At 51.9% G+C, this 27,767-nt stretch overlaps 4 protein-coding genes across 7 annotated transcripts; 3 read left to right on the forward strand and 1 right to left on the reverse strand.

The window, feature by feature from the left end:
• Window positions 1–1,488: 1,488 nt before the first annotated feature.
• On the forward strand, window positions 1,489–7,248 carry GPC2 (glypican 2; the record flags this gene model as incomplete). The annotated part of the gene is made up of 10 exons (XM_081053396.1): window positions 1,489–1,654; window positions 2,332–2,490; window positions 2,810–3,132; window positions 3,950–4,030; window positions 4,803–4,965; window positions 5,202–5,332; window positions 5,582–5,728; window positions 5,812–5,951; window positions 6,066–6,241; window positions 6,974–7,248. 10 exons carry the CDS (start codon window positions 1,489–1,491, stop codon window positions 7,222–7,224), a joined length of 1,737 nt encoding a protein of 578 aa, XP_080909522.1. The 3' UTR covers window positions 7,225–7,248.
• Window positions 7,249–8,395: 1,147 nt separating this feature from the next.
• GAL3ST4 (galactose-3-O-sulfotransferase 4) lies at window positions 8,396–14,228 on the forward strand. The gene is made up of 4 exons (XM_081053680.1): window positions 8,396–8,512; window positions 9,744–10,042; window positions 10,211–10,514; window positions 12,773–14,228. Exons 2-4 carry the CDS (start codon window positions 9,918–9,920, stop codon window positions 13,802–13,804), a joined length of 1,461 nt encoding a protein of 486 aa, XP_080909806.1. The 5' UTR covers window positions 8,396–8,512; window positions 9,744–9,917; the 3' UTR covers window positions 13,805–14,228.
• A 210-nt stretch (window positions 14,229–14,438) lies between these two features.
• On the forward strand, window positions 14,439–18,831 carry TRAPPC14 (trafficking protein particle complex subunit 14). Its single transcript, XM_081053679.1, has 11 exons — window positions 14,439–15,080; window positions 15,296–15,391; window positions 15,495–15,624; window positions 15,783–15,869; window positions 16,028–16,148; window positions 16,246–16,393; window positions 16,528–16,610; window positions 16,701–16,864; window positions 17,392–17,546; window positions 17,768–17,961; window positions 18,074–18,831. The coding sequence occupies exons 1-11, from the start codon at window positions 14,673–14,675 to the stop codon at window positions 18,225–18,227; spliced, it is 1,740 nt and encodes a 579-aa protein (XP_080909805.1). The 5' UTR covers window positions 14,439–14,672; the 3' UTR covers window positions 18,228–18,831.
• Window positions 18,832–19,081: 250 nt separating this feature from the next.
• Window positions 19,082–22,314, reverse strand: LAMTOR4 (late endosomal/lysosomal adaptor, MAPK and MTOR activator 4). Of its 4 annotated transcripts, none has more exons than XM_081053682.1 (4): window positions 22,229–22,314; window positions 21,631–21,711; window positions 19,785–19,902; window positions 19,082–19,430 (listed from the first exon to the last, which is right to left on the reverse strand). In XM_081053682.1, exons 1-4 carry the CDS (start codon window positions 22,229–22,231, stop codon window positions 19,333–19,335), a joined length of 300 nt encoding a protein of 99 aa, XP_080909808.1. In that variant the 5' UTR covers window positions 22,232–22,314; the 3' UTR covers window positions 19,082–19,332. The 4 variants fall into 4 exon arrangements, with proteins under 4 accessions (XP_080909808.1, XP_080909810.1, XP_080909807.1 ...); XM_081053684.1 differs by having other exon boundaries at window positions 19,082–19,447; XM_081053681.1 differs by having other exon boundaries at window positions 21,853–22,232.
• Window positions 22,315–27,767: the final 5,453 nt, after the last annotated feature.

The raw sequence follows: 27,767 nt of genomic DNA on the forward strand, positions 1-27,767 counted from the left end.
TGAAACTCAGATTGGCGGGGGGGTGGGGGAGACACACACAAAAATGAGAGTCTTGACTAAGGCATCAGGAGATTAAAGAAACCACCGCCCCAGACGCAGAGCACGGGTTTGGAGTTGCTCTCCAAGCACAGAGCAAGGCACACACCACAGCAGCTTAAAGCAGGTCCCTCTCCCGATTCGGAAGCTAAATTGCCTGGTGTAAGTGAACCAGCAGCTCACGTGTTACAAACAAAAAATAAATTAAAAAGAACCCAGACGTTCATTTCTGGAAAGCTAGTGCTACCTGATTCCGTATGGAATGGAATGGGACGCTCTTAATGGGACGCTTTGGAGGTGGAGGCGCGATTAGAATAGGGCCAGAAACGCTGAAGGAGTAAATGAAAGCTCTCCTTCTCTACTTTTCCAGATAGTGGTACTTCTAACCCTCCCCAGGGTAAGTTTCTTTGGGCGGAGGAGCCTTCTAACCGCTCACAAGAGTGACTATCAGTCTCGTGGGGACCGGAGGTGGAGGAAGCTACGGATTCATGGAGGAGGGAGGTCCCTATCTCAGAGACCGCAGTGCGGCGATGGGGGTGGGGGGCGGCCGTATTCTTGGGTTAAAGAGAAGCCTCACTCTCTGAACCCGGAACAGCGACTTCTGGGAGAGCAGGGTTGAGGAAAAGTCACCGCCTGGGGTCCCTCGGGTCCCTGTAGTCACCCCACCTGCGGCAGAGGCGCCTGCCGCTTCCCTTCTGGTGGCGGAAGAATCCAGAAAAACGCGGGAATGCACGAGGCGCGTTGCGCGCAGGCGCGAGCCCAACGTCTAGTCCCAGGGTTGGTAATTGTCGCGAGGTTTGGACGTGTAAGAGCTCGTGCTCACCACGTTCCAGTCACACCGCTCCTGCCGCCTCGTGCGGCCACCAGCTCTCCCGCCTGCCGCCCTATCACGTGGGCTCAGGCGCGCTGGCCGCCAGCTTCAACCCTCCTCCACCCCATCCCCGCCCCTCTACCCTCAATATTCCGCCCCCTTTTTCCCCTCTCCCCCACTTCGGCGGGTCTTCTCACTAGGCTACCAGTAGCTCCTTCAATCTGGCTTCTCAACTGCCATAGGCTGGGCTCCACCCAGGCCCCACCTTTAGAACCGGGTCGCCACGCCCCTGAAAAAGACCACGCTCCCACCAACCTCCTAAATTCAACCGAGTCCCTCCCCTCTGCCGAGCTTCCCCACTACATTGGCTTAATTTCTCCCTTGACCCCGCCCCTGAGGCCTATTCCTAACCATCATTGGCAGAGCTCCGCCCCGGCCCCGCCCCTTGTCCGGCTCCCCGCTCCCATTGTCTCCGCAGATGCTTCTGGTTCTAGCTATCGTGGTGGGTGTTCAGTTTTCCGAGGTCGTGCTCTTTCTGTGGCTGGCGGGAGGTTCCCACGGCAGAGAACCGGCTTTCTGAGTTCGGGCGGCTCTTCTTTACTCCTTAAGACTCACTTTGCTGTTCCAGGGTCGCAGCAGCTATGTTCGCGCTGCGAACTCTTCTGCTTCTACTGCTGCCTCTGTGTCCCGGTCCTGGTCCTGGACGCGGGAGCGAGGCAAAGGTCACCCGGAGTTGCACTGAGACCCGGCAGATTCTGGGCGCCCGGGGATATAGCTTAAGCCTACTCCCTCCCGCCCTGATCTCAGGTGAGGAGAAAGAGGAAGACTAGAGAATTGGGGGCAAGGGAGGGGGCGGGGCGGGTCTTCCTCATCTCACAATAATTCTTCCTCTTCAGAGTGACCGCTATAATAATCTTTAAATCCCATAGTAATAACATCTCTCCTCCTTCTGAACTTCCTTACCAGGATCACAATAACGCTCCTGTTCACATAATGGCACTCTTACTCCACCCCCACCCCGGGAATACCTTTCTAGTAATTAGCATCCGCCTCTGTTTCTTTACAGCCCAATTTGTTCCCCTCTCTATTTTTAAGAGCACTACTATAATACTTTCTTGCTCACCAAGTAACTCCGCCTCTCCAAACCCCATTCTTCCCATAGAAGCTGCCCTGTAAGCCATCCTTGTAAGTCTATAGAGGCCTGGGGTATGTGATGTTGGGGAAGGTCCCCTGAGGAACCTCTGATCACTAATTTGGCCCATCACTATTCATCCCTTGGCTAATGACAGTGGACTTGGGATGGGTGAGGGAATAATGTGGGGATAGGGTCAAGTGGGGATGAGGGTGCAGACAATAGAAAAGAAACCAGACAGGTGAAAGAGAAGGGATGGCCCCCAGAGATAGGCAGAAGGAAGGAATTTTATAACATCACCTCCCACCATTCCCTATCATTTCCTACCATTCCTTGTGTCTCCTCTCTCCAGGTGAGCACCTCCGGATCTGTCCCCAGGAATACACTTGCTGTTCCAGTGAGATAGAGGAGAGGCTGACCTGGGACACTGAGGCTACCTTCCGAGGCCTGGTGGAGGAGAGTGGCTCCTTCCTGGTACACACGCTGGCTGCCCGGCACAGGAAATTTGATGGTGAGGATTTGGGGTCCCCAAACCTGGCCACACACCTCCTCTCTGTGCTCGTGACCCCAGCAAGCATACTGTCCCCACTTCCTACTCCATCAGTAAGGCACCCCAGCCCTGGCTTAGCCCGGCCACCACAGGCTCTCTCCAGGGTCCTGCCCCATCCCATTCCCAGTCTGCCCAGGTCTCTGCGAGTTGCTCAGTTTCTAACTCACTTGTCTTTTCTCTTCTCTCCCACCCCCAATCTCTTCCTGCCTCTGCCCTTCCACTTTTCCATCTTTCTCTGGCCTTACCTCACCTCCCATCCTTTTCTTCACATTTGCCACAGAGGTTTTTCGGGAGATGCTCTCATCAGCTGAGCACTCCCTGGCCCTGCTCTTCCACCGCTCCTATGGCCGCCTGTACTCCCAGCACACCCCCTTATTCAGCAGCCTGTTCTCTCGGCTGCGGGACTACTATGAGAAGTCCGGTGAGGGGTTAGATGACGCCTTGGTGGATTTCTGGGCGCAGCTCCTGGAGAGAATGTTCCCCCTGCTGCACCCACAGTACATCTTCTCCCCTGACTACCTGTTCTGCCTCACACGCCTCGCCTCCTCTGCTGATGACTCTCTGAAGCCTTTTGGGGACTCACCCCGCCGCCTCCGCCTGCAGGTGAGGGGTCCTAAGGCCTAAGTTTCAGCCACCTCTGACCTTGTAACCTCTGAACTGTGTACTCACCTCCAACCTAATGACCCTCCTTCTTGCCCCAGTCACCCCTGACCTGGTGATCCTCACATCCTGCATGGCAGCCGTCTCTGACCTGATGACCCCTATCTTGAGCCCCAGCCACCCCTGCCTGTCCTAACGCTCCTTAGTCTCCTTTAATTGGAGGTACCCCCACTCTTATCCTGTGCTATCGTTTCACACACATCCCTGACCCATTCACCTGCTCTTGGCCCCCAGCCACCTTTCTGCCAATTCTTCCCTCATCCTAATATCTTGACTTTCTTTGGTTCAACTAATTGTGAATTAGGCACTAATATTTGAGAAGGATTTTCATTTTATAGTATCTCATTTAATTGTCATAGTAACTCTGCAAGGTAGATGGTAGTATCCCTGTTATACAGGTAAGAAAACTGAGCTTCCCAGAAGTTAAGGTCTCACTGCCAGTAAATGGTAGAGCTGTGTTTCATACCCCTGTCTTCTGGCTTCAAGTTCAGTCTTTGTTCTATGCAGTCTGTCTCCAAACCCCATAAAACTCAGTTCCCTCCATCTCTTGCCAAGCCCAGTTCCCCTTCATCCTTCCAGACTATAATCCTCTGAGCCTCTTGAACCTGCCTCCCTGTACCACTTGACACTCCTAACCATCCCAAGGTAACTCCACAAATTTAACCCCATCCCTCGTCCCCTTGGTGCAATCTCTTGGCCACAGTCTTGACTGACACATGATAATCTTGTGGTTTTTCTTACCTTCTTTCTTCTCCCCCAGATTACCCGGGCTATGGTGGCTGCCCGGGCATTTATCCAGGGCCTGGAGACCGGAAGAGATGTGGTCAGTGAAGCGCTTAAGGTTAGAGGGGGCCTGAGTGTAGGTGGGGCTCAGGGAGGGAGAGGCGGAGTAGGAGGTGCCCCTTGTGGAGGAGTTAGGAGCCAGCTGGCAGGAGGGACCTATGGCCTTCCCCTATTAGCCTTGAGGCCATGGCGTCCATCCAGAATGAATCAGGAAGGAAGGGGGCCAAAGTGAAGTCTCCCCTGTGTCATGATTCATGACCACCTCCCACCTCTGACCCTCTCCTGCACCTCTGAGGACACATACTCCGCCAGCCTCCAGGGGCCTTGCCGTCTCCATAGCATCCCGAGATGGGAGTACTGGCTCCCTTGGTTTCCTCCACACCCCCTCAGTGGCTCCACTTTCCCTGCTACTGAAGGCCAGATTCCTGACCTGGTCTTCAAGGCTCTGTCTCCACTGCCCAGTCTCTTCCCAACCTCCCAGCCTTATGACCTGCATCCCGTCTTCCTTCCCCAACCATAATGGACTCACTCTTGTCTTTAAACCTTTTCTCAGAGGCTGTCCACCACCACCACCACCACTACTGCCTCTCTAGCTTCATCCCTACCAAGAGGCATATCTGCAACCTGACCTCTAGGAATTTCCCTTCAGTCTTTTGGGGTCTCACCTGCTTCCACATGGAGTCACCAACCCTAGCCATTCAAGTCAGTTCTCCACTTAGGGCCTGGGAAGGTGGGGTGCGGTATTTGATTTCTCTCTGTGCCCAGCACCAAGCTTGGCTGAGGGCAGCCTCAGTGTTTGTGGATGACACAGCCCAGCTCTCTTCCCCCAGGTGCCCATGTCCGCAAGCTGCAAGCGGGCTGTGATGCGTCTGACGGGCTGTCCCCTTTGTCGGGGGGTCCCCTTGCTGCTGCCTTGCCGGGGCTTCTGCCTCAACGTGGCCCACGGCTGTCTCAGCAGCCAGGGACTGGACCCTGACTGGGGGGCCTATCTGGGTGAGGACACAGGAAAGCCTTTGGAAGGCTGTCTGTGTAGGGGTGAATGGGGACGGACTGGGAGGGAGTTTTAAGCCACACTGAAGGGGAATTTGGGGTGGTAGTTCTTCTCATGTGAGTCTTCCCAGTCCAACACCTTGCTCCCAGGTCAGGATTTGTGGGAACTTCTTAGTTCAGTGGGTACTTCCCTGGCTGTCCCCTCAGTTCACCCTTTGTCTTTCTCCCCCTCCTTCAAGATGGTCTCCTGTTTCTGGCTGAGAAGATCCAGGGCCCCTTTTCCTTTGAGCAGGCAGCCCAGTCCATTGGGGTGAAGATCTCAGAAGGTTTGATGTATCTGCAGGAGAACAGTGTAGCGGTGTCCACCCAGGTACAGGGGCCTTGAGAAGCGTGGGAGTGTCCAGCCCCGAGGGTAGGGGAGATAGTATGGAGGTGTCAGCTCAGGTACAGGAGAGAGAATGTGGAGGCGAGGACCTGTGGTTGGAGGTACATTGTGGAGTGTCAGGGAGACACTGTTGGGTATCTGGGGAAAGTGGGGTGTCAGGGGAGATTGAGGTGTTGGAGCAGGGATACAGTGTGGGTTTCACCGCTTGGGGTACTCCTCTTCCCTGTGCTACAGGTGTTTCAGGAATGTGGGGGGCCCCCAAAGACACCTGCCCGGTCCCGCCGAGCCCCGGCACCCCCGGAAGAGGTGGGCCGGCTCTGGACGGCTGGGGTGGAGGAGGAGCGGCCCACGATGGCAGCGGGCAACAGCCTGCCCCGGCTGGTGAGTGGGGGGCAGGCAGCGCGGGGGCATCAGGTTGGTGGGTGGGCACGCTGCAGCTCCGCCCACTCTCTCTGCTTGTCCAGGTGTGGGAGCTCCGCGAGCGGCTGGGCCGGGTCCGGGGCTTCTGGGCCGGGCTGCCCCTGACGGTGTGCGGGGACCCCCGCATGGCGGCGGACATCACGCAGGAGGCCGCGCCCTGCTGGACTGGAACCGGGCGGGGCCGGTGAGAGTGGGGCGGGCAGGCGGGCGGCGGCTGCGGGCTGCCTAGACCCGAATCTGGGGGCGGGGCGGGCCCGCCGGGTCAGGCGGGATCCTTCGGGGGCTGCTCTGCTCGTAGGTACTTGTTGCCCGTGGTCGGAGGCTCTCTGACCGAGCAGCTCAACAACCCAGAGGTGAATGTGGAAGCTTCGAACCCCGACCTCCAGACGCGGACGCGGCGGCTGCATCTCCGGGCAGCCACCATCAGGATGAAGGCAGCCGCTCTGGGACGCGACCTGGAACTGGAGGACTGGGGTAAGACCCTGGAGGGCCCTTGGGCCTGTGATTAGACCCGGCCCCGCCCACTGCCTTCTGAGTCCCTCCCCTCTCATCTCAGTTATCATTCATTCACTCCCTCATTCATTTTACAAACTAGCATTACTTACCTTACAGGTAAGTGGTAGAAACCAATGAGAGAGAGGGTCTCTTTGGGAGGACTCCAAAATATTCTTACAGAACAATGGGCAAAGGGCTTTAGGAGGTTGGCAAGGGCGAGCAACGCCAGCAAGGCAGGGGAGCCTGGTGGGAGTGCCATTCGGTGGCTCCGCCTGGTAGGTAGAGTTTGCCAGAGAAGCAAGGCAAGGACATTCGTTTTCTTTCTCCCACTGTCTGTCTCTGTGTCTCCTCGTCTCTCCTCCCCCACCCCTCTTGCTGTCTGCTGGCTGCTTCTGTGTATGTCTGTTTTGTCTTTTCCTGTCTACCCTCTCTTCCCATCTGTCTCTCTTTTCTGTCTCTGTCTCATTGTCTCTTTTCCTGTTTCCCATCACCTTCCCTCATTCCCATCTCTGCCTGATCTCTCTCTCCCTGCCTTCTTGTCACTTTCTCCCTCCTCCCAACCTCCAACTATCTATCTGTGTCTCTCCTGCCACTCTCTTTCTTACTGTTTTCATCTTTCTGTCTATCTCTCTCGCTCTGTCTGTCACTGCCCCTCTTACCGATCCCTGTCTGTCTCTGATTCTCTCCCTCTGATCCTCTCCCTCCCTGCAGATGAGGACGCCAGCGGCTCTGGAGAGGGACAGCACTATGCAGATGACTGGATGGCTGGGGCAGCAGCTGTGGCCCCCCCAGCCCGGCCTCCTCGCCCTCCTCGAAGAGATGGTGCTGGAGGCAAAGGCGGAGGTGTCATCATCCGACACAACCAGGGCAGGAGCAGGACTGGGGGGACATCTATTGGTTTTCACACCCAACCCATCCTCATTCTCCTTCTTTCAGCCCTGGCCCTACTTGGACCCCGATAACAGGGGAGGGGTGCCCTGGCATTAGAAGGGTTCATGGCCCTTTTCCTCCCCGCTCTGCTGGGTCTGGGGAGGAGTTGAAGGGGCTGCAGAGAAGATAGAGAAGGGACTTTTTGGGTGAATGGCTGGGGCCCCAAGTCCAGGAGATTCCCATTGGGAGTGTGTAGGTGTTCACAGTATTTATTTTTTTCATTTGGTGTCTAGGGACGGGGCGTGGTGGGGTATTTATTTAGGAAGGAGGTGTGATCTCCAACTGAGCCCCGAGGAAGAGAAGGGGAGAAGCTTTAGGGTATCATTTGGTGGGTGGGGTTTGAAGGAAGTTGGAAGTGGGGAGGGGTAGGAGCACCTGGTCTCAGAAATGGACAAAGCTGGCTGCTGACCAGGTGCAGGGCAGGGGACTGGAGTGTGTGAATAGGAAGTCAGGATCTACAGGTCTGGGTTCTGTTGCGTTTTTTCAGTATCAATTTCTTAAACTAAAATACAAAAAAGAAAGTTACAACTCATGACCTCTGCCATCCACATCCTTCACAAATTTTGCATTTTACAAATAAATAATTTATTGGACCCCAAGTGTGACTTTCTGTAACTTCAGCATCCCTCCCTGAGCCCTGGCTCCTGGCAGAGGCCCCAGAGCCTCCGTGACCGGCTCATTTTCTGCCTGCTTCTCTCCTGTCATGGAACCCCTGATACTGAGTTTGGGCAAGCTGTCCACCCTGTAGATCTGAGAACCTTCATCCATAAAATGGGGAGAGGGGTGGGGCCCAAATAGGAACTGTGTGAGGAAGCACCTTGTCACTGGCAAAATTCTTTTTGAACACCAGGAATCGATATTTTACAACCCCACTGCGCCCTGCCTTCCAGGCTGGGGGGCTGTTCTCTGCAAGTCAGCCTCTGGCTACCTTGTCAAAAGTCTTTGACAATGTCTGCTTTCAACTCTTGTCTGTTACTTTCTCCTTTCTTTCTGTCTCCTGAATGAGTTTTTTGTTCTGCAGAAAAAGGAAGAGAGAAAAAGGTATAATTGATTCCTAAGTGTGAAAGAGAAGCGGTGTCTTCCAAGAGTGGGCTGGGTGCCCTGAGGAGGAAAAGTTGGAGCGAGTGAGAGACCCAGAGAAGCAATCAAAGCTGAAGCAGCTGCAGGCACTGGCCAGACAAAGGGAGGGAGGGGGAGGAGCCTGGGCACTGAGAAAGTTTATGGGGAAAGTTGAGCAGAGCAGGAGGAGCCGGGCGGTGTCTGGGGTGGGTGAGTGGGAGGGCCAGACCCCGATTTGCCTGCTGCTCCTCAGGTGGCATGGTGAGTGGGCAAGTGACACCTAGGCTGCAGCCAGTGGAGGGATTCTGGAATTTATGGGAGGAGTCTTGGGTGGAGGGGGTTCATAGCACCCGAGAGGGGCCAACAAAGGGCTGGTGACTGAGGAGTCACCAAGGTTGGAGGGGACAGAGGGCTGGAATCAAGGGTAACGGGAGGAGACAGAGATGGGTGGAAGGAATAGAAGAAATCTGGATATGGAGTCCTGTGCTGGGCTGGATCCTGGGGGCTGTGTTGGGGGAGGGAGTTGTGGAGTGATGCCAGAGGGGGCGGGTCTCTAGGTAGCAAGTATGGGTTCTCTCTGTCTGGGGTTACTCCTGGCGCTGGAAGGGGGCTGCCAAGGCTTGTTGGAGGGGCTGTGGCCTGTGTTTGTGGGTTATAATCTGAAGGGGTGGGTCTGGACTCCCAATTGATTAGGAAACTGGGGCCTGGGAAAGAATTCCAAGCTCAGTGTTTGTGTCTGTCAGTATCTTTGTCTCCAGAGTTTCTCTGTCTCTCTGTCTCTCTCTCTCTCTCTGTCTCTCTCTCTCTCTCCCTCCCTCCCTTCCTCCTTCCGTCCCTCCCTCCCTCCTTCCCCCTAGCCCCACTCTCTCAATCTCTTCTGGGTGCATTGATAGGGTTGGAAAGTGGGAACGGGTGTGTGTGGGGCTGTGTTGCGGGAACTGGGTTTCATAAGTAACCCCACGTCTCCCCTGCCCCTTCCACACTGGGGACTGCCCTGTTCCAAGAGGGAAAAGAGATGTCTGAGTTTAGACCAGATGGCTGACTTACTCATTACACTCCCTCCTGTGGCCTCACCTCCCCGCTTCATCTGACCCGCATTCTTTCCTTATGGTTACCGCTTTCAGCCTCCTAATGGGGCTCTTCATCCCAATCCGTCACAGACAGAGGCTGAGAAGGAAGTCAGTGGCCTGGCCATGTCCTCCACCTCAGTGTCTTATGAGCAGAGTGGTCTGATCTTTCTCACAGGGTCTCTGTCTTTCTCTCCTTCCCTTCCAAATCCCTGAGGCTCAGGGAGAAACTGTAGGTGGTGGTTGAGGGAGATGGAGGCTGACAGCAGAGAAGTAGTTGTGGGGCCGCCTCGAAGATATGTCTATAGTGAACACACCCCTCTCGGAGCCAGCCCGCTGCATGAATTAGGTTTCAGTTGCAGCAGCCAGAGAGAAGGCTCTACCCTCTCCTTAGACTCCCCTCCTTCCCCTCATTTCCCTTCTAGACGCTGACAGAGGCAAAAATCTGCTAACTCAGGGGGCAGACTCAACCAGGGCTGCAAGCAGGCCTGGGGAATGACCCCTGATCTCGAACCTGCGCCTTCTGTGGCTGCACGGCTATCTCAAGCTGTCTCTGCCTCTGTGCCTGGCCATCGCCCTGTCACCCTTCCCTGTGCCACATGGGCCCTCTGTCTCCTACCAGGACCATGCGTCTCTGGGGGCCTCGGAGCCTGGGGGTGGCTTTGGGAGTCTTCATGACCATCGGATTTGCCCTCCAGCTCTGGGGGGGGCCCTTCCAGAGGAGGTGAGTTTCATCTTCTCCCAGCGCCCCATAGATGCCGCCCACTTGCTCCTCCCAATCCCACCTGGAGCTATGACTCCTGGGAACTCCACATCCTTTGTCCTTGCTCCACTAGACACCCATCCACCTTCTGGTGAGGGACAGGACACTTCCCCTCCTGTCTCTTCCCAGGCTACCCGGGCTGCAGCTCCGACAACCCTGGGTCCCATCCCCAGGGCCAGCTGTTCCATCCTGCCCTCCCAGGCAGCGACTGGTGTTCCTGAAGACACATAAATCCGGGAGCAGCTCTGTGTTAAGCCTGCTTCATCGCTACGGGGACCGACATGGGCTGCGTTTTGCCCTCCCTGCCCGCTACCAGTTCGGCTACCCAAGGCTTTTCCAGGCCTCTCGGGTCAAAGGCTACCACCCTGAGGGTGGAGGCACCCAGCCCCCTTTCGACATCCTCTGTCATCACATGAGGTTCAACCTGAAAGAGGTGAGGGGGTGTAGAGGGGTGGGTGGGTGGGACTGGAGAGAGATCAGGTCTGTGGACAAGACAATCTGGTGAGGAGGCCCCAGGCCTGGGGGCTCCCCAGGCATCAGTTCACCCAAAAGTTGGGCATTGGGGCCACAAAGGTGAGGTTTCCTGTTCTCCTTTACTCAGCTGTCCCTCAGTAATTTCTGAGAGCTGAAGTCCTGCCCTCTCCCATCTGGAGCTTACTCAGTCTCCTTTCTTAACCAATATATACTGCTGGTGTCAGTGCCCTGCCAGCTCTGACCCCACCCGCCCCACCCAGAACTCTCCCTCCAGGTGTCCCCTGGCCCTTCTTGGCCCCTTCCACTGACACTACCAGGACCTCTGCTCAGCCACTGCCCTCTGCCCCATCTTACTCTCACTCCCCTCACCATGTCTGCCAGATTTTAAGGATCAGTTATACGCCAAGCCCTCGCCCCTTAGAGCCTTACTTCTATAGGGGAGACGAGTACATGCACTCACATGTACAACACAGGAACCCGAGAGCTCTCGGAGAAAGTCAATGCGCAAATGAAAACATACAGGGACTAACTTTTATTGAATACTTCTTGAGTGCTAAGTATTAATCTCACCATCACCTTGCCAGGAAAGCATTGTGTTTCCATTATATACAGATGAGGAAATCGAGTCTCAGAGAGGCTACATGACTGGTCTCTGTTAACCAGATTTGAACCCAGGCCCATTTGCTCCAAAGTCAAAGCGCCTTCTATGGCATGTGTGCATGTGTATGTATGTTTGTATTTGGAACTGTGGGGACAATATTCATCAAAAGAGGTGGAGCTTTCTGGAGAGGTAGGTTTTAAAGGAAAGGATGGACATGATTTTGTAGTAAGGAGAACGTCCGGCATACTTAAGAGGGAACAAAATGTCGGCAAAGACGGTGGTGGTGGTGGTGATGGTGGTGGTGGTTTTAAGGGGGGAGCGTATAGAGGAGGTAGAACTTCAGCGGGGGCTAAAACACACTCCTGTTGAAGCTGGAGCTGAAGAAAGCGGCTGAGGAGCATGAGTGTGATCTAATGGTTAGCAAGAGGCCACTGCTAGGAGTGAGGTGATGGCAACAATCTTTGAGGGAGATTTCTCTGGAGGTTAGGATGATGACCTTCGTTGTCACCACCATTTATTGAATACCTACCTTGTTCCATCTACTTCTACATTCTTCAGGGTAAATATTAACTCAGATTTATAGATGGAGGAATGAAGGCTCTGAGAAGTTCAATAAACTGCCCAAAGTTAACATAACTGGTAAAGAGCTAAATCGGGATTTTATTCCAGGTCCACCTGATGCCACAGACCATTCTCTGCACTGTTCTTCTCTGCCTTCAGAGACACACAATTTATAGGCTCTGCCCTGCAGGCATGCCCACATTAGCAGATCAAATTGGAGGACATCAAGTGATGGAGTCAGGTTCAATGACAGACGTCATGTTCAGAGGCAAAAACACTTCCAGAAGTCCAGGAGCTGGTTTCTGACATGGATCTACCTGGCTCAGTCCAATTCCCACATTACTTCTTGCTAAGAAGTATGATCAAATGGCCCAGGCCTCAGGGAAGCCCCCTACCAGGTGGCCATGGCTTCCCAGTGTCCAGTCCAGGGGTGTCTTTTGTTCTCCAAGATGCCCAAAAGCCCCAGAAGTGCCCTGTCCTTTGGCCATCTTGCTCACCTGACACCTATACCTGAGACAACATTATAGTTTCCCCCTCTCCTTTCTCTTTGCTGCCTGTGAACTCCCCCTCCCCGGCCCCCAGGAGGCCTAAGGCCCGTTCTTTTCTTGGAGCTGTGATCAAGAGTCCCACGGTAGGTACTCAATAGTTTTTTGTTGGAGAAATGAACACAAAGTTTGATTCCTAGAAGTTTTACTGACCAAGGCAGAGAGAAAGGCCCAAGAAAATAAATGTTCTCTAGGAGCTTCCCATGTTCCAGGTTCCTTTATATCCTTTATCTCATGCAACCTCCATAATCAGCTGGGAGGAAGGTATGAGTATCCCTGTTTTGAAGATGAGCAAACTGTTCTCAGAGGCATTAAGTAACTGGCCCAAGATCTATCAACTAGTGAAAGAAGATGGCGAGGGTGGGGGTGGGGGTGGGTGGGAGGTGGTGTTTCCTATTAGAGCTGCCAGGAAGAGGTCTGAGAAGGCTAGGCGATTTGCAGGCATTGGGCTTGCACTTAGTTTCTTCCTGGCCCAGTTCTTTCTCCCTATATGTTTTTTCTCCTCTGCAGGTACTCCAGGTCATGCCTTCTGACAGCTTCTTCTTTTCCATTGTCCGAGACCCAGCAGCTCTGGCCCGCTCTGCCTTCTCCTACTATAAATCCACCTCGTCAGCCTTCCGCAAGGCACCTTCCTTGGCTGCTTTCCTGGCCAATCCTCGAGCCTTCTACCGGCCTGGGGCCCGTGGGGACCACTATGCACGCAACTTGCTATGGTTTGACTTTGGCCTCCCCTTCCCTCCAGAGATGAGGACCAAGAGAGGAAATCCTCATCCTCCCAGAGACCTTAATCCCCCACAACTGCGTGTCCTGCCTTCTGGTGCTGGCCCTCGAGTCCACACCCTGGATCCCAATGCTCTCTTCCATCCTGCTCCCACTGCTGCTGATGGTCGCAGCCAGACATCCAGCCCTATCACTTTAGATTTGGGGTCTTCGTCCTTCATTCAGTGGAGTCTGGCCTGGCTGGACTCTGTCTTTGACCTGGTTTTGGTGGCTGAGTACTTTGACGAGTCATTGGTTCTATTGGCAGATGCTCTGTGCTGGGGTCTAGATGATGTGGTGGGCTTCATGCACAATGCCCAGGCTGGAAGCGAGCAGGGCACAAGCGCTGGCAGCGATGGTGGACTGACGGCTGAAAAGAGGCATCTGACTGCACGGGCCCGAGCCTGGAACAACTTGGACTGGGCCCTTTATGTTCACTTCAACCACAGTCTGTGGGCACGAATAAAGCAATATGGCCAGAGCCGGCTGGAGAGTGCAGTGGCAGAGCTCCGGGCTCGCCGAGAGGCCCTGGCTAAACATTGTCTGGTGGGGGGTGAGGCTTTAGACCCCAAATACATCACTGACCAACGGTTCCGCCCTTTCCAGTTTGGGTCAGGTAAGGTTTTAGGCTATGTACTTCAGAGTGGACTGAGCCTCCATGACCAGAAGGAGTGTGAGCGCCTGGCCACCCCTGAGCTACAGTACAAAGACAAGTTAGATGCCAAGCAGTTCCCCCCAACAGTCACTCTGCCCCTCAAGACTTCAAGGCTATTCTCCCCCTAAGCATTAAACCACTAAGTCTTAGGTTGAAGACCAGCTACGTTACAAGGACACAAGTGATTAGTGTGGGGCAGCCAGATGACATTTCTGCTTCCGTCAGAAAACATATCTGCTCCCTAGAGGACAAATGGAAGTTTGCACGGAGGTGGGCCCAAAGCACTCCAATCCTGTGCCAAGGAATCTAGTCGATCAGCAGCTAGCAGCAACCCCAACCCCCATTTTGCCTCTAACCCTTTCCAGTCGCCTGGCAGGTCCGTGTAACACTCTCAAAGGGTCCCTGGAGGAGCAAACCATGGTGTAAACCAGACAAAGTTTGGGATTCGGTGGATTGGAATAATACCTCCATTTCTCTATGAAACATTTGTTACTGAGCTATGCTCATTTCACTATGAAATGTTTGTTGAATGAATAAATAATTTGAAACTTGGACTTGCTTTATGTAGGAAGGAAAGGGGAGGGGATGGAACATTTTCTTGGGAGAAGCGGGGTTGGAGAGAGTTCTTTAATATGTCTTCTTTAGGAAGTCTGTCTGTAGTCTCTCCCAAATCCTTCTTGCTGCAGCCGAACGCTGGCCGGACCCCGCCCCGCTCCTCCAGGGTCCGGTCACCCACAAATTCCGGGGCCTCAGAGGCCACGCCCCTTCCGCTTCCGGATTTTCCCCAGTCATTCGGCCCCGCACCCGGTTCCGGCCCCGCCGGGTCGCGGTTCCTAGTTCATTGCGCCGGTTCCGGGCCCCAACGGGTCTCTTGAACCGGCGCGGCCGCGCGCAGCCCCCGTCAGGTGTCGGGCTCCCCGGACCCACCCCAGCGGCCCCTCGCCCTCCGCCGCCCCGGCCCACTTCGCCCCCGGCCGGCGCAGTCCTCGCCGCCCCATGGAGTCCCAGTGCGACTACTCGATGTACTTCCCGGCCGTGCCGCTGCCGCCGCGCGCGGAGCTGGCGGGGGACCCAGGCCGGTACCGGGCGCTGCCCCGGCGCAACCATCTCTACCTGGGGGAGACTGTCCGTTTCTTGCTGGTGCTGCGTTGCCGTGGCGGCGCGGGCTCCGGCGCCGGGGGTGGCCCGGGCTTGGGGTCCCGTGGGGCCTGGGCGGAATTGGCGACTGCCCTGGCCGCCCTGGCCTCGGTCAGCGCCGGAGGCGGGGCGCCCGGTGGCGGTGGCTCCGGCGACCAGGATCCTGAACCCCCAGGGGGCGGGGATCCCGGCGGTGGGTTGTTTCGAGGCTGCAGCCCCCTTCTCACCCACGGCCCGGGCCCTGCTACCTCAGGGGGAGCGACCACGGTGAGGAGCCGGGGTGACACGGCACAGGGCGGCGGGGAGGTTTGCTGGGCTCCAAAGACGGGAGAAGAGAGGGACGCTGGAGGGAAGCAAGAGGCAGATGACGGATGAAGAGGGGAGGGAAAGAAGAACCACGCACCGCAGATCTTAAAGGGAACGCAGCGGGCTGCCTCTTTCTCTTGACCTCTTCACCCCTTTTCACACACCCCTGCCCCCAGCTGCCTGTGGAGGAACCAATTGTGTCCACAGATGAGGTCATCTTCCCACTTACTGTTTCACTGGATAGACTGCCCCCAGGGACACCTAAGGCCAAGGTAAGATTGGCAAGGGGTGGAGCTGTTGTCCTAATTCAGATGCTCTTTCTAAGGCTGGCTGGCTGTCTCTCCTTTTGACTGGTCCTGTGTCCCCTTTGCTCAGATTGTAGTGACTGTGTGGAAGCGGGAGGTTGAGGCACCAGAGGTCAGAGATCAAGGCTACCTGCGCTTGCTACAGACCCGATCTCCTGGGGAGACCTTTCGGGGCGAGCAGAGCGCTTTCAAGGCCCAAGGTGGGGAGAATTCAGGAAGAAAACGCTAGTCTGGAATTGGGGGAACAGAGTGGAGGGTTGATGTTGGCGAGTGCCTGATCTGAGAAGAGGGAGATTAGAACTGTTAGAGGTGAGGTTTGTGCCCAGCCCGTCAGTTCTTGCCTCGCCCTCTCCTGCAGTGAGCACCCTGCTGACTCTGCTGCCCCCTCCAGTTCTGAAATGCCGCCAGTTCACTGTGGCTGGAAAACACTTGACCGTTCTCAAGGGTGAGCAGATCCGTGGCTCAGGTCTTGGGCAGCAGCAAGGGCACTGACTGGGTGGCAGTTACTCTGTGCAGGCTGGTGGGGATAGGTCCATTTTGGGGGGATTAAAGTGGGGTCTTATGGGTCCAGATACTCTGAGCTGAGCTGGTTACCTCCGACAGTGCTGAACAGCTCCTCCCAGGAGGAAATTTCCATCCGAGATATCCGCATTCTCCCAAACTTCAATGCCAGTTATCTACCTGTCATGCCGGATGGCTCTGTGCTGCTGGTGGACAATGTCTGGTGAGGTCCTGGGGAGGGACAGGGCTTCGGAATGGTGGGAATGGGGGCTGAGAACTTTGGCATGGAAAGATGAGCTCTGTCCCTTCTTCTGAACTAGTCACCAGTCTGGGGAGATCTCCATGGGCTCATTCTGTCGGCTCCCTGGTACCTCTGGCTGCTTCCCCTGCCCGCTCAGTGCCCTGGAGGAACACAACTTCCTGTTTCAGCTGAGAGGGGGTGAGCAGCCACCTCCAGGGGGCAAGGAGGTAAGTATAAGGGACTGGTGTGTTCAAGGAAAAAGGTTAAGGAAAAGCAGTAGGAGGGAAAGGCCAGGGGGAGTGACTAAAGATGAGAGGGGGACAACCTCTGATACTTGTGGTTTCCTCTGTCCATCCCACAGGGCCTAGAAGTCCCCCTGATCGCCGTGGTTCAGTGGTCCACCCCGAAGCTGCCCTTCACTCAGAGCATCTACACCCACTACCGGTGAGTATGTGGGAACCCCCAGGGCACCATTCCGTTCACCTTTGTTTTGCAACTCGCACACACATCCTGCTTTCCTCTCACTGCTTCTAGCCTGCCCAGCATCCGCCTGGACCGTCCGTGCTTTGTGATGACTGCTTCATGTGAGTCCCCTGTTCGGACCTACGAGCGTTTCACTGTCACCTACACGCTGCTTAACAATCTCCAAGACTTCCTTGCTGTGAGGCTCGTGTGGACCCCGGAGCACGCACAGGCTGGTAGGTTGCTGCCAGACTGTCCCAAAGAAGGGGAGGGGAAAGGAAGAAATCATGGAGGTAGGTGACTTGTAGCAGGCTGCTTTGGCTCTGTACCTGGGTGGTCTCCAGTGTCACAGATGGAGAGTTTAGAGAGGTAGCGGGGCAGAATGATTTAAGGGCCCTAACACTAGAGTTGGGCTCCCTGGTATGTTTGATTTCTACCTCTGCCATTTACTAGCTGTGTGACCTTGGGTAGGTTACTTAAACTCTCTGAGCCTCTGATTTCTCATCTCTAAAACAGAAAAAAAATAACACCTCATGGGGTTATTATGATGCATTAAAGATATATTATATGTGAAATGGTTAGAATAGACCTTAGCATACAGTAAACATTAGCTGTATGTTGTTATTTATAAAATAGGCAAAAGATATACTTAGTGTATTCCACAGGGTGGCTTTGAAGATCCAACAAGAACTGCTCATGGAGTTGCTTTGTGAAATGAGCAACACTGTACAGATGTTTACTGGTCGCTGTTTCTGCCCCCCAGGAAAGCAGCTGTGTGAGGAGGAGCGCCGAGCCATGCAGGCCGCCCTAGACTCCATTGTGTGCCACACACCCCTCAACAACCTTGGCTTTTCGCGGAAAGGCAGTGCACTCACCTTCAGTGTGGCCTTCCAGGCTCTAAGGACGGGGCTTTTTGAGGTGGGCTGGGGAGGGGCTGGGGGCTGTGGTGGGTAATGTGGAATGTCGGCGTAGGAGGTGGCAGGCCTGCTAGCTTCTACAATGCGTGGTACTACAAAGCCAGGCAGAGGAAAGGTAGAATTTAGATCCAGCATTGGCCTATCAAGGGGGACAATGATTTGAGAGGAGGCCTGGGGCCTAGAAGCTGAGTGGGAATGCTGACCGGTGTGTCTCCATCCCAGCTGAGCCAGCATATGAAACTGAAGCTGCAGTTCACTGCCAGCGTGTCCCACCCTCCTCCTGAGGCCCGGCCCCTCTCTCGCAAGAGCAGCCCCAGCAGCCCTGCTGTCCGGGACTTGGTGGAGAGGCACCAGGCTAGCCTGGGCCGCTCTCAGTCCTTCTCCCACCAACAGCCTTCCCGCAGCCACCTCATGAGGTATGGAACTTCGGGAGGGGTGCTATTGGCCTCGGTAGAAGCCAGAATTGGAGAGGAAGCAGGAAGGGGTCCTGAGGTCTAACCAGAGCCCAAAGCCTCTGCGTTCTCCCAGGTCGGGCAGCGTCATGGAGCGCAGGGCCATCACGCCTCCTGTGGCCTCCCCTGTCGGCCGTCCCCTCTACCTGCCCCCGGACAAGGCTGTGCTCTCTCTGGACAAGATTGCCAAGCGTGAGTGCAAGGTCCTGGTGGTGGAGCCTGTCAAGTAGCACCATGCGGACTCCTCCCTCTTACATTCCCAGAAACCCAACGCCCCCAGTGGGGGTCCTCGCTCTAGGCTGTGCCTCCCCAGGGATGCCTCCCACTGTGGGTGAGGAGGCCCAACTGGGCTGTCTGTCTGTGTCTGCTGATGAGGGAAGAAGCTGTGAAATGGGCGGGTATGGCTGCAGCACTACGCCAACAGTATTTCCCTGACTTCCTGAGGGGGGCTGGCCCCTCCTCTTGGCCAGGGCAAGGGCTCCAAGAGCTCCCTTGCCCCCTGCCTTGCACCCTGGTTCTAAGTTTACAAAGTGTCTTCTCATTCCTATTAAGTTGTCTTTCCCACCTTTGACATTCCCTCCCACCCATCCACCCCAGGGCTGAGATTAAAAGGTGGTCATGGTAACGGGACCCTGATAATGACCCTCCTATATCAGGGGTGAGGGACGATAGCTAGGTGGCCTCCTCCCATCCCTCATGTTTACGTTTGCAGCCTGAAGCACTTTAAGTTGTGTGGGTTTTTTGTTTTTGTTTTTTTGGTCTGTTCCAGTAACTTATTCTCCAACTACTGCTTCCAACTGAAATAAGACTATTAAATGCCTGTTCAGGAGGGAGAAGAATGTGGTTTGTGTGTTGGTGGCAGGAGCAGAGACCCAGGGGCTCAAAATGATTCCCTTCAGCATACATACCAAATAGCTTCTCTCAGCTCTCTTCCCACCTTTTTTTTTTTTTGATTCCCAGAGATGGCCTAGCTCCACCCCTCTGGGCTGAGATACATGATTTTCGATTTTCTCCCCAGAAAGTATAAGACATGATGAGGTGTAATACCCTCCCCACCACACACAACAGCACACACATCCCTGGCCCTGAGAACATCAGATACATGTTTATTAGGAGGGAGAAAGGGAGGGAAGAGGGAGGTCCCCTGTCCTCACTATCCTCAACACAGCACAGAGTCCCCAGGCCTCTGCCCTTCCAGGTAACGGGTGGGGCAGTGGGTGAACAGAAAGCCTTAGTTCTAGCAGCAGGCCAAGAAAAAGGTGGAAGAAGTTTGTATCTTCCTCATCGCAGAGGCTCATGGACCCAGTATACCTCTGCCCCTCGCCCTTGGCAGGTTCAGACATCAATGGGCTCCCGGCCTCGGTTCTGTCTCTTCACCACAAACACCCTCTGTCCTGACACAGTCACCAGCAGCGTGTGTTCTCCAAAGACCACTGCAGGGGAGATATACCTTCCCCCACCCCGAGAGAGGGAAGGGAACACACAGTTAGTGGAGTGCAGTGGCCTCCATCGGGTCACACACAACCTGGCTGGGATCAAACACCAAACAAATCCGATGGTTCAAGGCTCAGAGATCTGAAGATGGAAGGTCTCCATTCAATCCCCTTCCTTCTCTTGCTTTTTCATACTTCTGATGCAGTGGTGAATCCCAAAGGGAAGACAGTGGCCAAGGGGAGATGGTGGGAGGTTGGGAGGAGATAAGTGTTTTTTCCCCCGAGGAGCGCACCCCACCTCTGGGAGCATCCCACTTCCTATCACCACCACCAGGGGCGGGGACTAGGGCTCACCTGACAGGCGCTTGAAGGGTACGTTCATGCCATGGTGCAGCCGGAAACCGCAGGCCGTGCTGACCAGCTCAGAGATGGCACTGGCTGCTTGCTCATCATTCTCTAGATCCCCAGATGACTGCATGAAGATGGAGGAGACAGGATGACAAAAATTAGGGAACAGAATTGGCAATTTCTAGGGAACAGTCACTCTGGCTCTAGCATTGGTATTCTCTCCCTCACCAGGTCCTGGCACCCCTGAGGTCACCCCAGTTTTGGAAAAACAAACCTAAAACTTTCCTATGATGTTGCCCCTTGATGCCATCGTTTCTCATACTGGGCTTCCCCGATGAGCAGTGACTCTCATCCATTTCTTTACTGACCATTCTTTCCTAATCCCTGAAACTCCTTATCTCTCCCTGTCCCCACTTATTTGTAAAATCATATTTTCAAAATCAGTGCCCCTCACCACTGGCTTGTTCAAGGCTGCTTTTCCTTAGTCTTCCTACTTGTTACCCTGTCTGCGGAATCTGAAATAAACGTCCCCTTTGTCCTTGAACCCCTTCATATTACCTAGCCCTTGGGTAATGATGTGACAGTGGCCCGGGCTTCCTCTTTTCTGGTGACTGTCACAACTTCTTCCTACCTCCTCAATATGGGCCTCTCACTAGGTCACTCAGTTTCCTCATCTGTAACTTGGAGACAACGGTACCTATCTTATGGGCTCGTGAAGGTTACGTGAGATAATATTGGCAAGCTGCTCAGAACAGCGCCTAGCAATATATGTTAACTACTCTTATTCTATGTCAAACCAAACTCAATGTCTAAAGTCAAGCCATCAAAATTCCCTTACCTCTCCCCCTCCCCAATCAACCTCCTTTAATAACTTCCTATTAAGGCACCATCATCCTAGGCTTGCGTTCAAAGTCTTACTGGGTGGAAGTATCTCTAGTCATTACCAAGACATGCTCAGTCTTTAAATTCTCTTCTCTCCTTGCTCCTCAGTGTCTCCAGCTCAATCTCATACCTGATTTCCGCAGCAGCCTCTCTGCTACTGGGTCCTGCCCCTTCCAGCCCATCGTCATACTTAATAGAACAATCTTGCTCAACTATTTCATCAGCTCATGTTTCTGTTCAAAAACCCTTCAAAGCTCCTATTATCCTCAAGATTACCCCAAATGTGTTAACTTGGCCTTGAAAGTCCTCCATAATCAGATCTTTCCTTACTATATTCTCTTCCCCTAAACCTTTTCAAATTTTAACACAAATCCACCAATTCAGACAGGCTGATGTCACATTCCTGCAAATACATCCTGCATACTCTCCTTTTCTGCCTGTTCACAACCATCCATCCTTTAAGCCCGGCTGGATTTTTACCTCCTCCAAGAAGGATTCCTTGTCATAACACAAGTTATATCACGAAGGATTGAATCTTTCATTTTCTGGACTCTTTCAGTACTCTTTACTACTCACATTGCTTTCAACTTCTAACCTTAAGCCTTGTCTCTAGCTAAATTTTAAAAAACTTCTAGAGAGCTAACCTTTTATTGTACTATGGAACAAAATACAAAGGCTCTTTAATAAATACCAAACAAAGGCATATTGGAGAATAACCCAGGTAATCAGTTAGCAACCAACCTGTAGCCAGTTGTCTGACTTGGGTAAAGTTAGTAAACCCTTTTACCTCAGAACATTTACCACACTACGATTCCAGAGATTCATTTAATTGCTGAAAGCTTACTACATGCCAGGCATGATACCAACTAAAATCAGTAACAGCGGGAAATTAGGCTAAACTGGGCAATGTCAGAAACGATCACCGGGCCATGTGTACGTGGGGGGACCCCCTCCCTTGCCCAGAACGCACCGCCAGCACCGCGCCTTCACTCAGCACCAGGTAACCGAGTTGATCTGGGATTCGCTCCAGCCCCTGGGTCAGTGCAGAAGTCTAGCGTGTAAAGATGCAATCAGTGACAAGCATGCCAGGAAGATGGCCCTCGATACTCTTCACTTGCAACCCGTCTCTCATGACAGGACCCGCCGCGCCCAGACCCCTTTCCCCAGTTAGGGCCCTTCCAGCCCCTCTTACCTCTACATGGCCTTCCACACTCATCTTCCTGCACCTCCATCTGTCCTCACCCTCTGGGCTCCCTCGTTCTTTCACATCCCACCTTTGCTACCACCGGACGCCTTCAGCAGCCCCACTGGCCCCTCTCCAGCTCCCTCTCCAATTCCCCATGTGGCCCCCCGTCGTCCGCAGACTACTCCCCAGCCCCCGTACACCCTCCCACAGATCGCTCCTCAGCTCTCTACATCGCCATCCCTGCCATCTCCATTCCCTCTCTGTCCGGGACGGAGAGGAGGGGAAGACGAAGTGCGGGCCGAGGAACGGGCACCCAAAGAGATTGGGGAACAGGGACACGGAACCCCCCAAAGCGTACTCTCGCGCATGCGTCCTCACTCACCATCTCAGCCTTAGGTGCTGGGGAAACACCAAACCAGATAGGTAGCTTCCGGCTCCAGACCCAGGTCACGTGCTTCCACGGGGAGGTCTTCTTCTGCCCTGCGTCGCCGGACTTTAGTCCCGCCCCCAGAATACGGATTGGAGCTTGACTACGTCATCAGACTTAATCTGCCAATGCGGAAAGCCTGTTTTCCAAGACGCACGCAAACACCCATCTCCCCGCCCCTCAACCGCAGAGCTCTGGGCGGTAGGGGGGAGTGTCGGCTTAGGGGAAGGCCTGGAGGGGCGGGGCCGGAGGGAGAGGGTGGGCTGAGGCTGTGCGCCTGCGCGCCTAGTGTGTGTGGGAGGGGAACGGGTTCTGCCGGGGTGAGACTGCCCACGGATGTGAGCAGAAGCAAGAGAGTTAAATGAAGTGGCGTGACGTGCGTGTGAAAAGCCTTTCGAATGCTACTCTTCTGCCTATTCGAGACAGCTCTCCGTTTAAGACAGGGATTTGTTCCCCCAAAAGCGTTTCCTCACGGGGTTTTGTGAGGAACGGTGTGATGGGAAATTGAGTACCGCGCTGGGCAAGACAATTTTAATACTGAATATTCTCTGCCAGGAAAAATTAGAAACAATACCTTGGAGTTACTGTTTAATATGTGAGTATCACATAGGAATTTTTGTTTTAATTTAGTTTCTAAACCGGCTGCAATACTAATGTGACAGGCAGCGTTGGAAAGGTGAAATGAAAAACGGATTCTAGAACTATTAATAGTAAGTACTTGGGGGAGGATGTGGAAAAATTGGAGTCTTCCTACGTTGCTGATGGGAATGTAAACTGGTTCAGCTGCTGTGGAAAACATCAGCGGTTCCTGGAAAAGTTAAATATGGAGTTACTAAATATGGAGTTACTAAAAGTTACATATGGAATTACTAAATATGGAGTTACTAAAAGTTAAATATGGAATTGCTCCTAGATATATAAGATAATTGAAAACATGTTCACACAAAAACTTGTACACAATATTTATAACATCATTATTCATACTACCCCTGAGATGGAAACAACTCAAATATCCACAAACTGAAGAATGGATAAATAAAACGTGGCATATCTATACAAAGGAATTTTATCTAGCCATAAAAAAGGAATGCAATACTGACATGAGGAGTCATCAAACAATATGGTGAATGTTTAAATTAAAAAAAAATTATTACAGTAAAAGACATTGCCATGAATCCCCCTTAAAATCCTGCCCCTCACTTCGAACACACTTATCCCACTGTTCTTGCCACTTTCTGAAGCAGTTCTGGAAGTCTCTTTTGTGAGTATCTTACCTTCATCTTCCATCATGACAATGCTCTGTGTCACACATTGCTTCTAATATACAGCAATTTCTGTCAAATAAAAACATTATGGTGTGTTCTCATCCACCTTACTCACCACATCTGGCACCTACAACTTCTGGCTCTTTCGCAGAGTCAAAATGATTATGAAAGGTAAATGTTTTGAATCGATTCAGGACATTGGACATCGAGGCAGCCACAACAGTGCAACTAAAGACACTGTGGGGACAGAGCCCCCGAGAGCAGTTTCCAGGCTCTCTGCCTCACATGGAAAGGTGCTGGCTTGGGTAGTAGATGGCTGTCAGCTGTGGCTAGTTGGCCATTAGCTGTAACCAGGTAGCCATTGGCCACTAATATAACTACCCATGGCTACGCTAGGGGGCTTGGTTGGCAGAGAGAAGTGGACGACTGGATCGTGTGGCTCCTGCTTCCTGTGTCTCTAACCCAGCTGCTGTCGAGACAATAGTGGTATGACTCCTCTATGGCTCCGTGGGTGTTCCTTTTTGGCCTCACCATATCCTGCATTCTTGTGTGGGGAGCGGGAGCAGAGTCCCTCCCTGCATGACAGACACTCACGAAAGAGGACTTCCAGAACTGCTTCAGAATGTGGCGAGAATGATGCCATAAGTGTGTTTGAAGCAGAGGAGCAGAGGATAGTATTTTGAGGCGGATTAATGGCAATGTGTCTTTTACTGTAATATTTTTTTTTAATTTAAACATTCACCGTATGGTTTGATCACACCTTGTACATGCTACAACATGGATAAACATTGAAAACATGCTAAGTGAAAGATATCAGACACAAGGCCACATATTGTATGATTCTCTTCATGTGAAATGTCTAGACTAGGCAAATCCGTAGAGACAGAAAGCAGATTAGTAATTGCTAGGGACTGGGGAAGAGGGTAATGGGGAGTGATTGCTAATGAGTTAGGGGGTTTCTTTTTGAGTGACAAAAATGCTCTGGAATTATATAGTGATGATGATTGCACAACCTTGTGAATGTAATAACAATTGAATTGTACACTTTAAAAATAGTGAATTTTACTGTATGTGAATTATATCTCAATAAAATAAAATTGTGTAGTGTTTCTTGAGGGGAAAGCTAATTAGAGAAGATGGCTGCCCTTTTGAAAATGAGGTATGTTTATAATATAAAATTTAAACTGGAGGGAACATAGAGAGAAAGAATTTTGTGGAGATGATTAATTTGCAAAGCCTTCCCTGGATTTAAGATATTGATGACAGTTTGTAACATCATGTTTTTTGCACTTACTGTTCAGAGTATTTTCATCCATGCACTCATTTACCTTCATGTTAACTACCCTGTAATACTATCCCCATTTTGCAGATGAGGAAGTGGAAACTTGAGAGAGGTTGAGCCTTGCTCATAGGGACACATTTGATAAGTGACAGAGCCAGATTCCAGTCTAAGTTTGCTGACGGTGAGGCTGATGCTTTTTCTATTGCTCCATGGGCCAAATACACTTAGTATTATTTTAAAGCTACATTTAATATTACCTCAGAACTTCTGCACTCATTTTTCTCGACACAAAGGAATGCTTAGCAGGGCAATGCTTATCAGCCATCATTAAAATTATTTCATTTTCACAAACAGCTTAAATCATACTAGTCATGTAGAGAGCCAAGTTTCTCATTCTTTCATTCTACGAGTGTTAATTGAGCACTCTTCTTGGAATTGAAGGTACAATAGTGAATAAAAACAAGACTTTTTTTGGTTTTGTTTTCAAGAAGCTGTGAGGGAGAGGGTGAGCCAGACAATCAATCAATCAATCAATAAATAAGAAAATAAATGTTAATTGTTGAGAAGTGCTATGAAGAAAAATACAGAAGAGTTCCATTTACACTAAGTTGAAAAACATGAAAAACAAAATAATATATTATTTAGGGAGATACATGTTTGTTTGTTCGTTTTTTTAACTTTGATTTATTTTAAGTGTGTTTTTCCAGGACCCATCAGCTCTAAGTCAAGTAGTTGTTTCAATCTAGTTGTGGAGGGCGCAGCCCCTCCATGTTAAGACAGGGATCCCCTATGTGGGGATCGAACTGGCAACCTTGTTAAGAGCACTGCGCTGTAACCAACTGAGCTAACCATCTGCCCCAATACATACATATATATATATATATATATATATATATATATATATATATATATATAAACAATATATATATATAAACAATATATATATAAACAATAGGGATGTACAAGGTATGACAATTAAATTTGCGAACTCATCCTAGAAAAAGTGCTACATACCTGTTTTGTGTGCATTCAGTTTATGAAAATTTAGTGAATTGTACACGTATGATATGAATTTTTCCTGTATGTGTATTATAGTTTACTATAAACATTTTTAAAAAGGTTGAGAGGGAGGATATAGAAGGTTGGGGTGGAGGGCAGTGTGTGTGCGAATTTATATCAAGTGGGCAGGAACAACCTCTCTGATGAGGTGACAACTAAACAGAGACCTGGAGGAATGCACCATGCTGTTATTTATCTACTGGGGAAAGAATATTCTGGTGAATGCTTGTGCAACTTGTCTATGAATTCCTTGAAAGTAGGCCCTGGTCTGCCTTCGAGATTCCACTGTTTACCTCAGTACCTAGCACATTGCTAACCTAAAAATTGAACAGTTTTTTCTTTATTGTTCCAGTTGCTTCCAGGGCTCCCGTCTGGTTTTAGAGAATTTTCCTTTGGTCTCGTGGTCTCTCTCTAACTCTGCTTTTTTACCCTTCCATGGTACTTTCTTCTTCTGAAGAGGAGGGAACAAATTCTAAGATGTGAAATAACGTGTTTCCATCCATTCTAGCGACAGAGCTGGCCTCCTCCTTCCTGTGCAAGCTGTTTCCATGTGATGCCAACTCTCCCTCTCTCAGCCTTGTAGAGCATCCTGACTGAAAACCATGCATGCCTTTATTTACTCCCAACTCAGCCCCTCCCAACACACAACGCTTGTCCCACCAGGACCTAAGGGGCTCATATCTCTAGTATAGCCACTTACTACACTTCACTGCAACTCCTTCTTTGCCTGCCTAGCTCACTGGCACACTGAGTGGCTGTGATGTTTTCAACATTTTATTCCCTGTAATCTTTGAAATGTGCTGGTTGAATGAATGTGTCAGGGTTAAGAGAACCAAGAAAGGCAGAATTGGGGTTGGGAAGTCTGTTGATGGCTGTTTAATAGTGTAATAATTGATATTAGGAAGAGAAAAGGAGGGTGTATGCGAGAGGCAAGGAGGTCTAGTTTCAAGCAAACAAACACAAAAAAGAAGAGTGCTAAAGGAGACAGCAAAGACACAAAACCAACAGAAACTAGCCACAAGTTAACCACTACATTGGTCAGCGTTCTCCAGAGAATGAGGGAGAAATAGAGAGATATTTTAAGGAATTAGCTCACACAATTATAGGGGTGTTGTGTGTGGGATGTGTCTATCAAAGTAGCAGTCTCACACACGTTTGTGTCTCTCCACAATGTCAGACTTTATTAGAATAAAGCCATGGATCTAGTCCTATTGACTCAGTTTACCATGAGCCTTAACCAAGGCTCTGACCAGAGGATAGTCTCCAATAGTTGACAGCGGTTTCACACAAAAGGGTCACACAAGTTTGCAAGTAATAGGGTTAGGCAAGGTAAACAGAGTCTTATGCAAGAAGATGAGAGAGTCCGGTGTTCAACGAAAGTCCCTAGTTGCTGGGGTGTGGAGTATCGGGCATCGGGCAGGGCTGGTGAGACACCAGGAGGCGATATGCCAAGCGCTCCGTCTGAAACGAGTGCAGATGCGGCTGTCAGCTCCTCAGTTGAGGCCTAAGTGAGAAGCCGCCAGAGAGCTCTGATTTTATGCTCAAGACTGGGTGCAGTGCACCCATCTGCAGTCCCATAAAGCCATGCAGTGGTCACACCCCACCCTGAATCTGATTTGGGTGTTCATTGGGTGCGCTTTGCACGTGATGCTCTGGCATGGCTGTCACTTTTTGACTGACATAGCCATTGGAATTATTAGAGTCGATGTTATGTTAATAATTAATGCTCTATACAGGGGGTTGGCAAGTCTGAAATCTGTAGGGTAGGCTGGCAGGCTGGAAATTCAGGCAAGAGTTGATGTTGCAATCTGGAGTCCAAATTCTTTCTGCAGGGCAGCAGACTGGAACTCAGGCAGTGTTTCTATGTTATTTCAGTCTTCAGGAGAAC

Source organism: Rhinolophus hipposideros, assembly GCF_964194185.1.
Source record: "Rhinolophus hipposideros genome assembly, chromosome: 7".
Lineage (NCBI taxonomy): Eukaryota > Metazoa > Chordata > Mammalia > Chiroptera > Rhinolophidae > Rhinolophus > Rhinolophus hipposideros.

Coding starts and splice junctions, on each gene's coding strand:
- GAL3ST4 (XM_081053680.1), top strand. CDS start 9,918: ATGGGCCCTCTGTCTCCTACCAGGACCATGCGTCTCTGGGGGCCTCGG. Junction 10,043..10,210: donor GGGGGGCCCTTCCAGAGGAG/GTGAGTTTCATC, acceptor GTCTCTTCCCAG/GCTACCCGGGCTGCAGCTCC. Junction 10,515..12,772: donor TGAGGTTCAACCTGAAAGAG/GTGAGGGGGTGT, acceptor TCTCCTCTGCAG/GTACTCCAGGTCATGCCTTC.
- TRAPPC14 (XM_081053679.1), top strand. CDS start 14,673: ATGGAGTCCCAGTGCGACTACTCGATGTACTTCCCGGCCGTGCCGCTG. Junction 16,394..16,527: donor CACCTCCAGGGGGCAAGGAG/GTAAGTATAAGG, acceptor TCCATCCCACAG/GGCCTAGAAGTCCCCCTGAT. Junction 16,611..16,700: donor AGCATCTACACCCACTACCG/GTGAGTATGTGG, acceptor CACTGCTTCTAG/CCTGCCCAGCATCCGCCTGG.
- LAMTOR4 (XM_081053681.1), bottom strand. CDS start 21,876: ATGAGTGTGGAAGGCCATGTAGAG. Junction 21,712..21,852: donor GTGTGGAAGGCCATGTAGAG/GTAAGAGGGGCT, acceptor TTTACACGCTAG/ACTTCTGCACTGACCCAGGG. Junction 19,431..19,784: donor ACCCTTCAAGCGCCTGTCAG/GTGAGCCCTAGT, acceptor TCTCCCCTGCAG/TGGTCTTTGGAGAACACACG.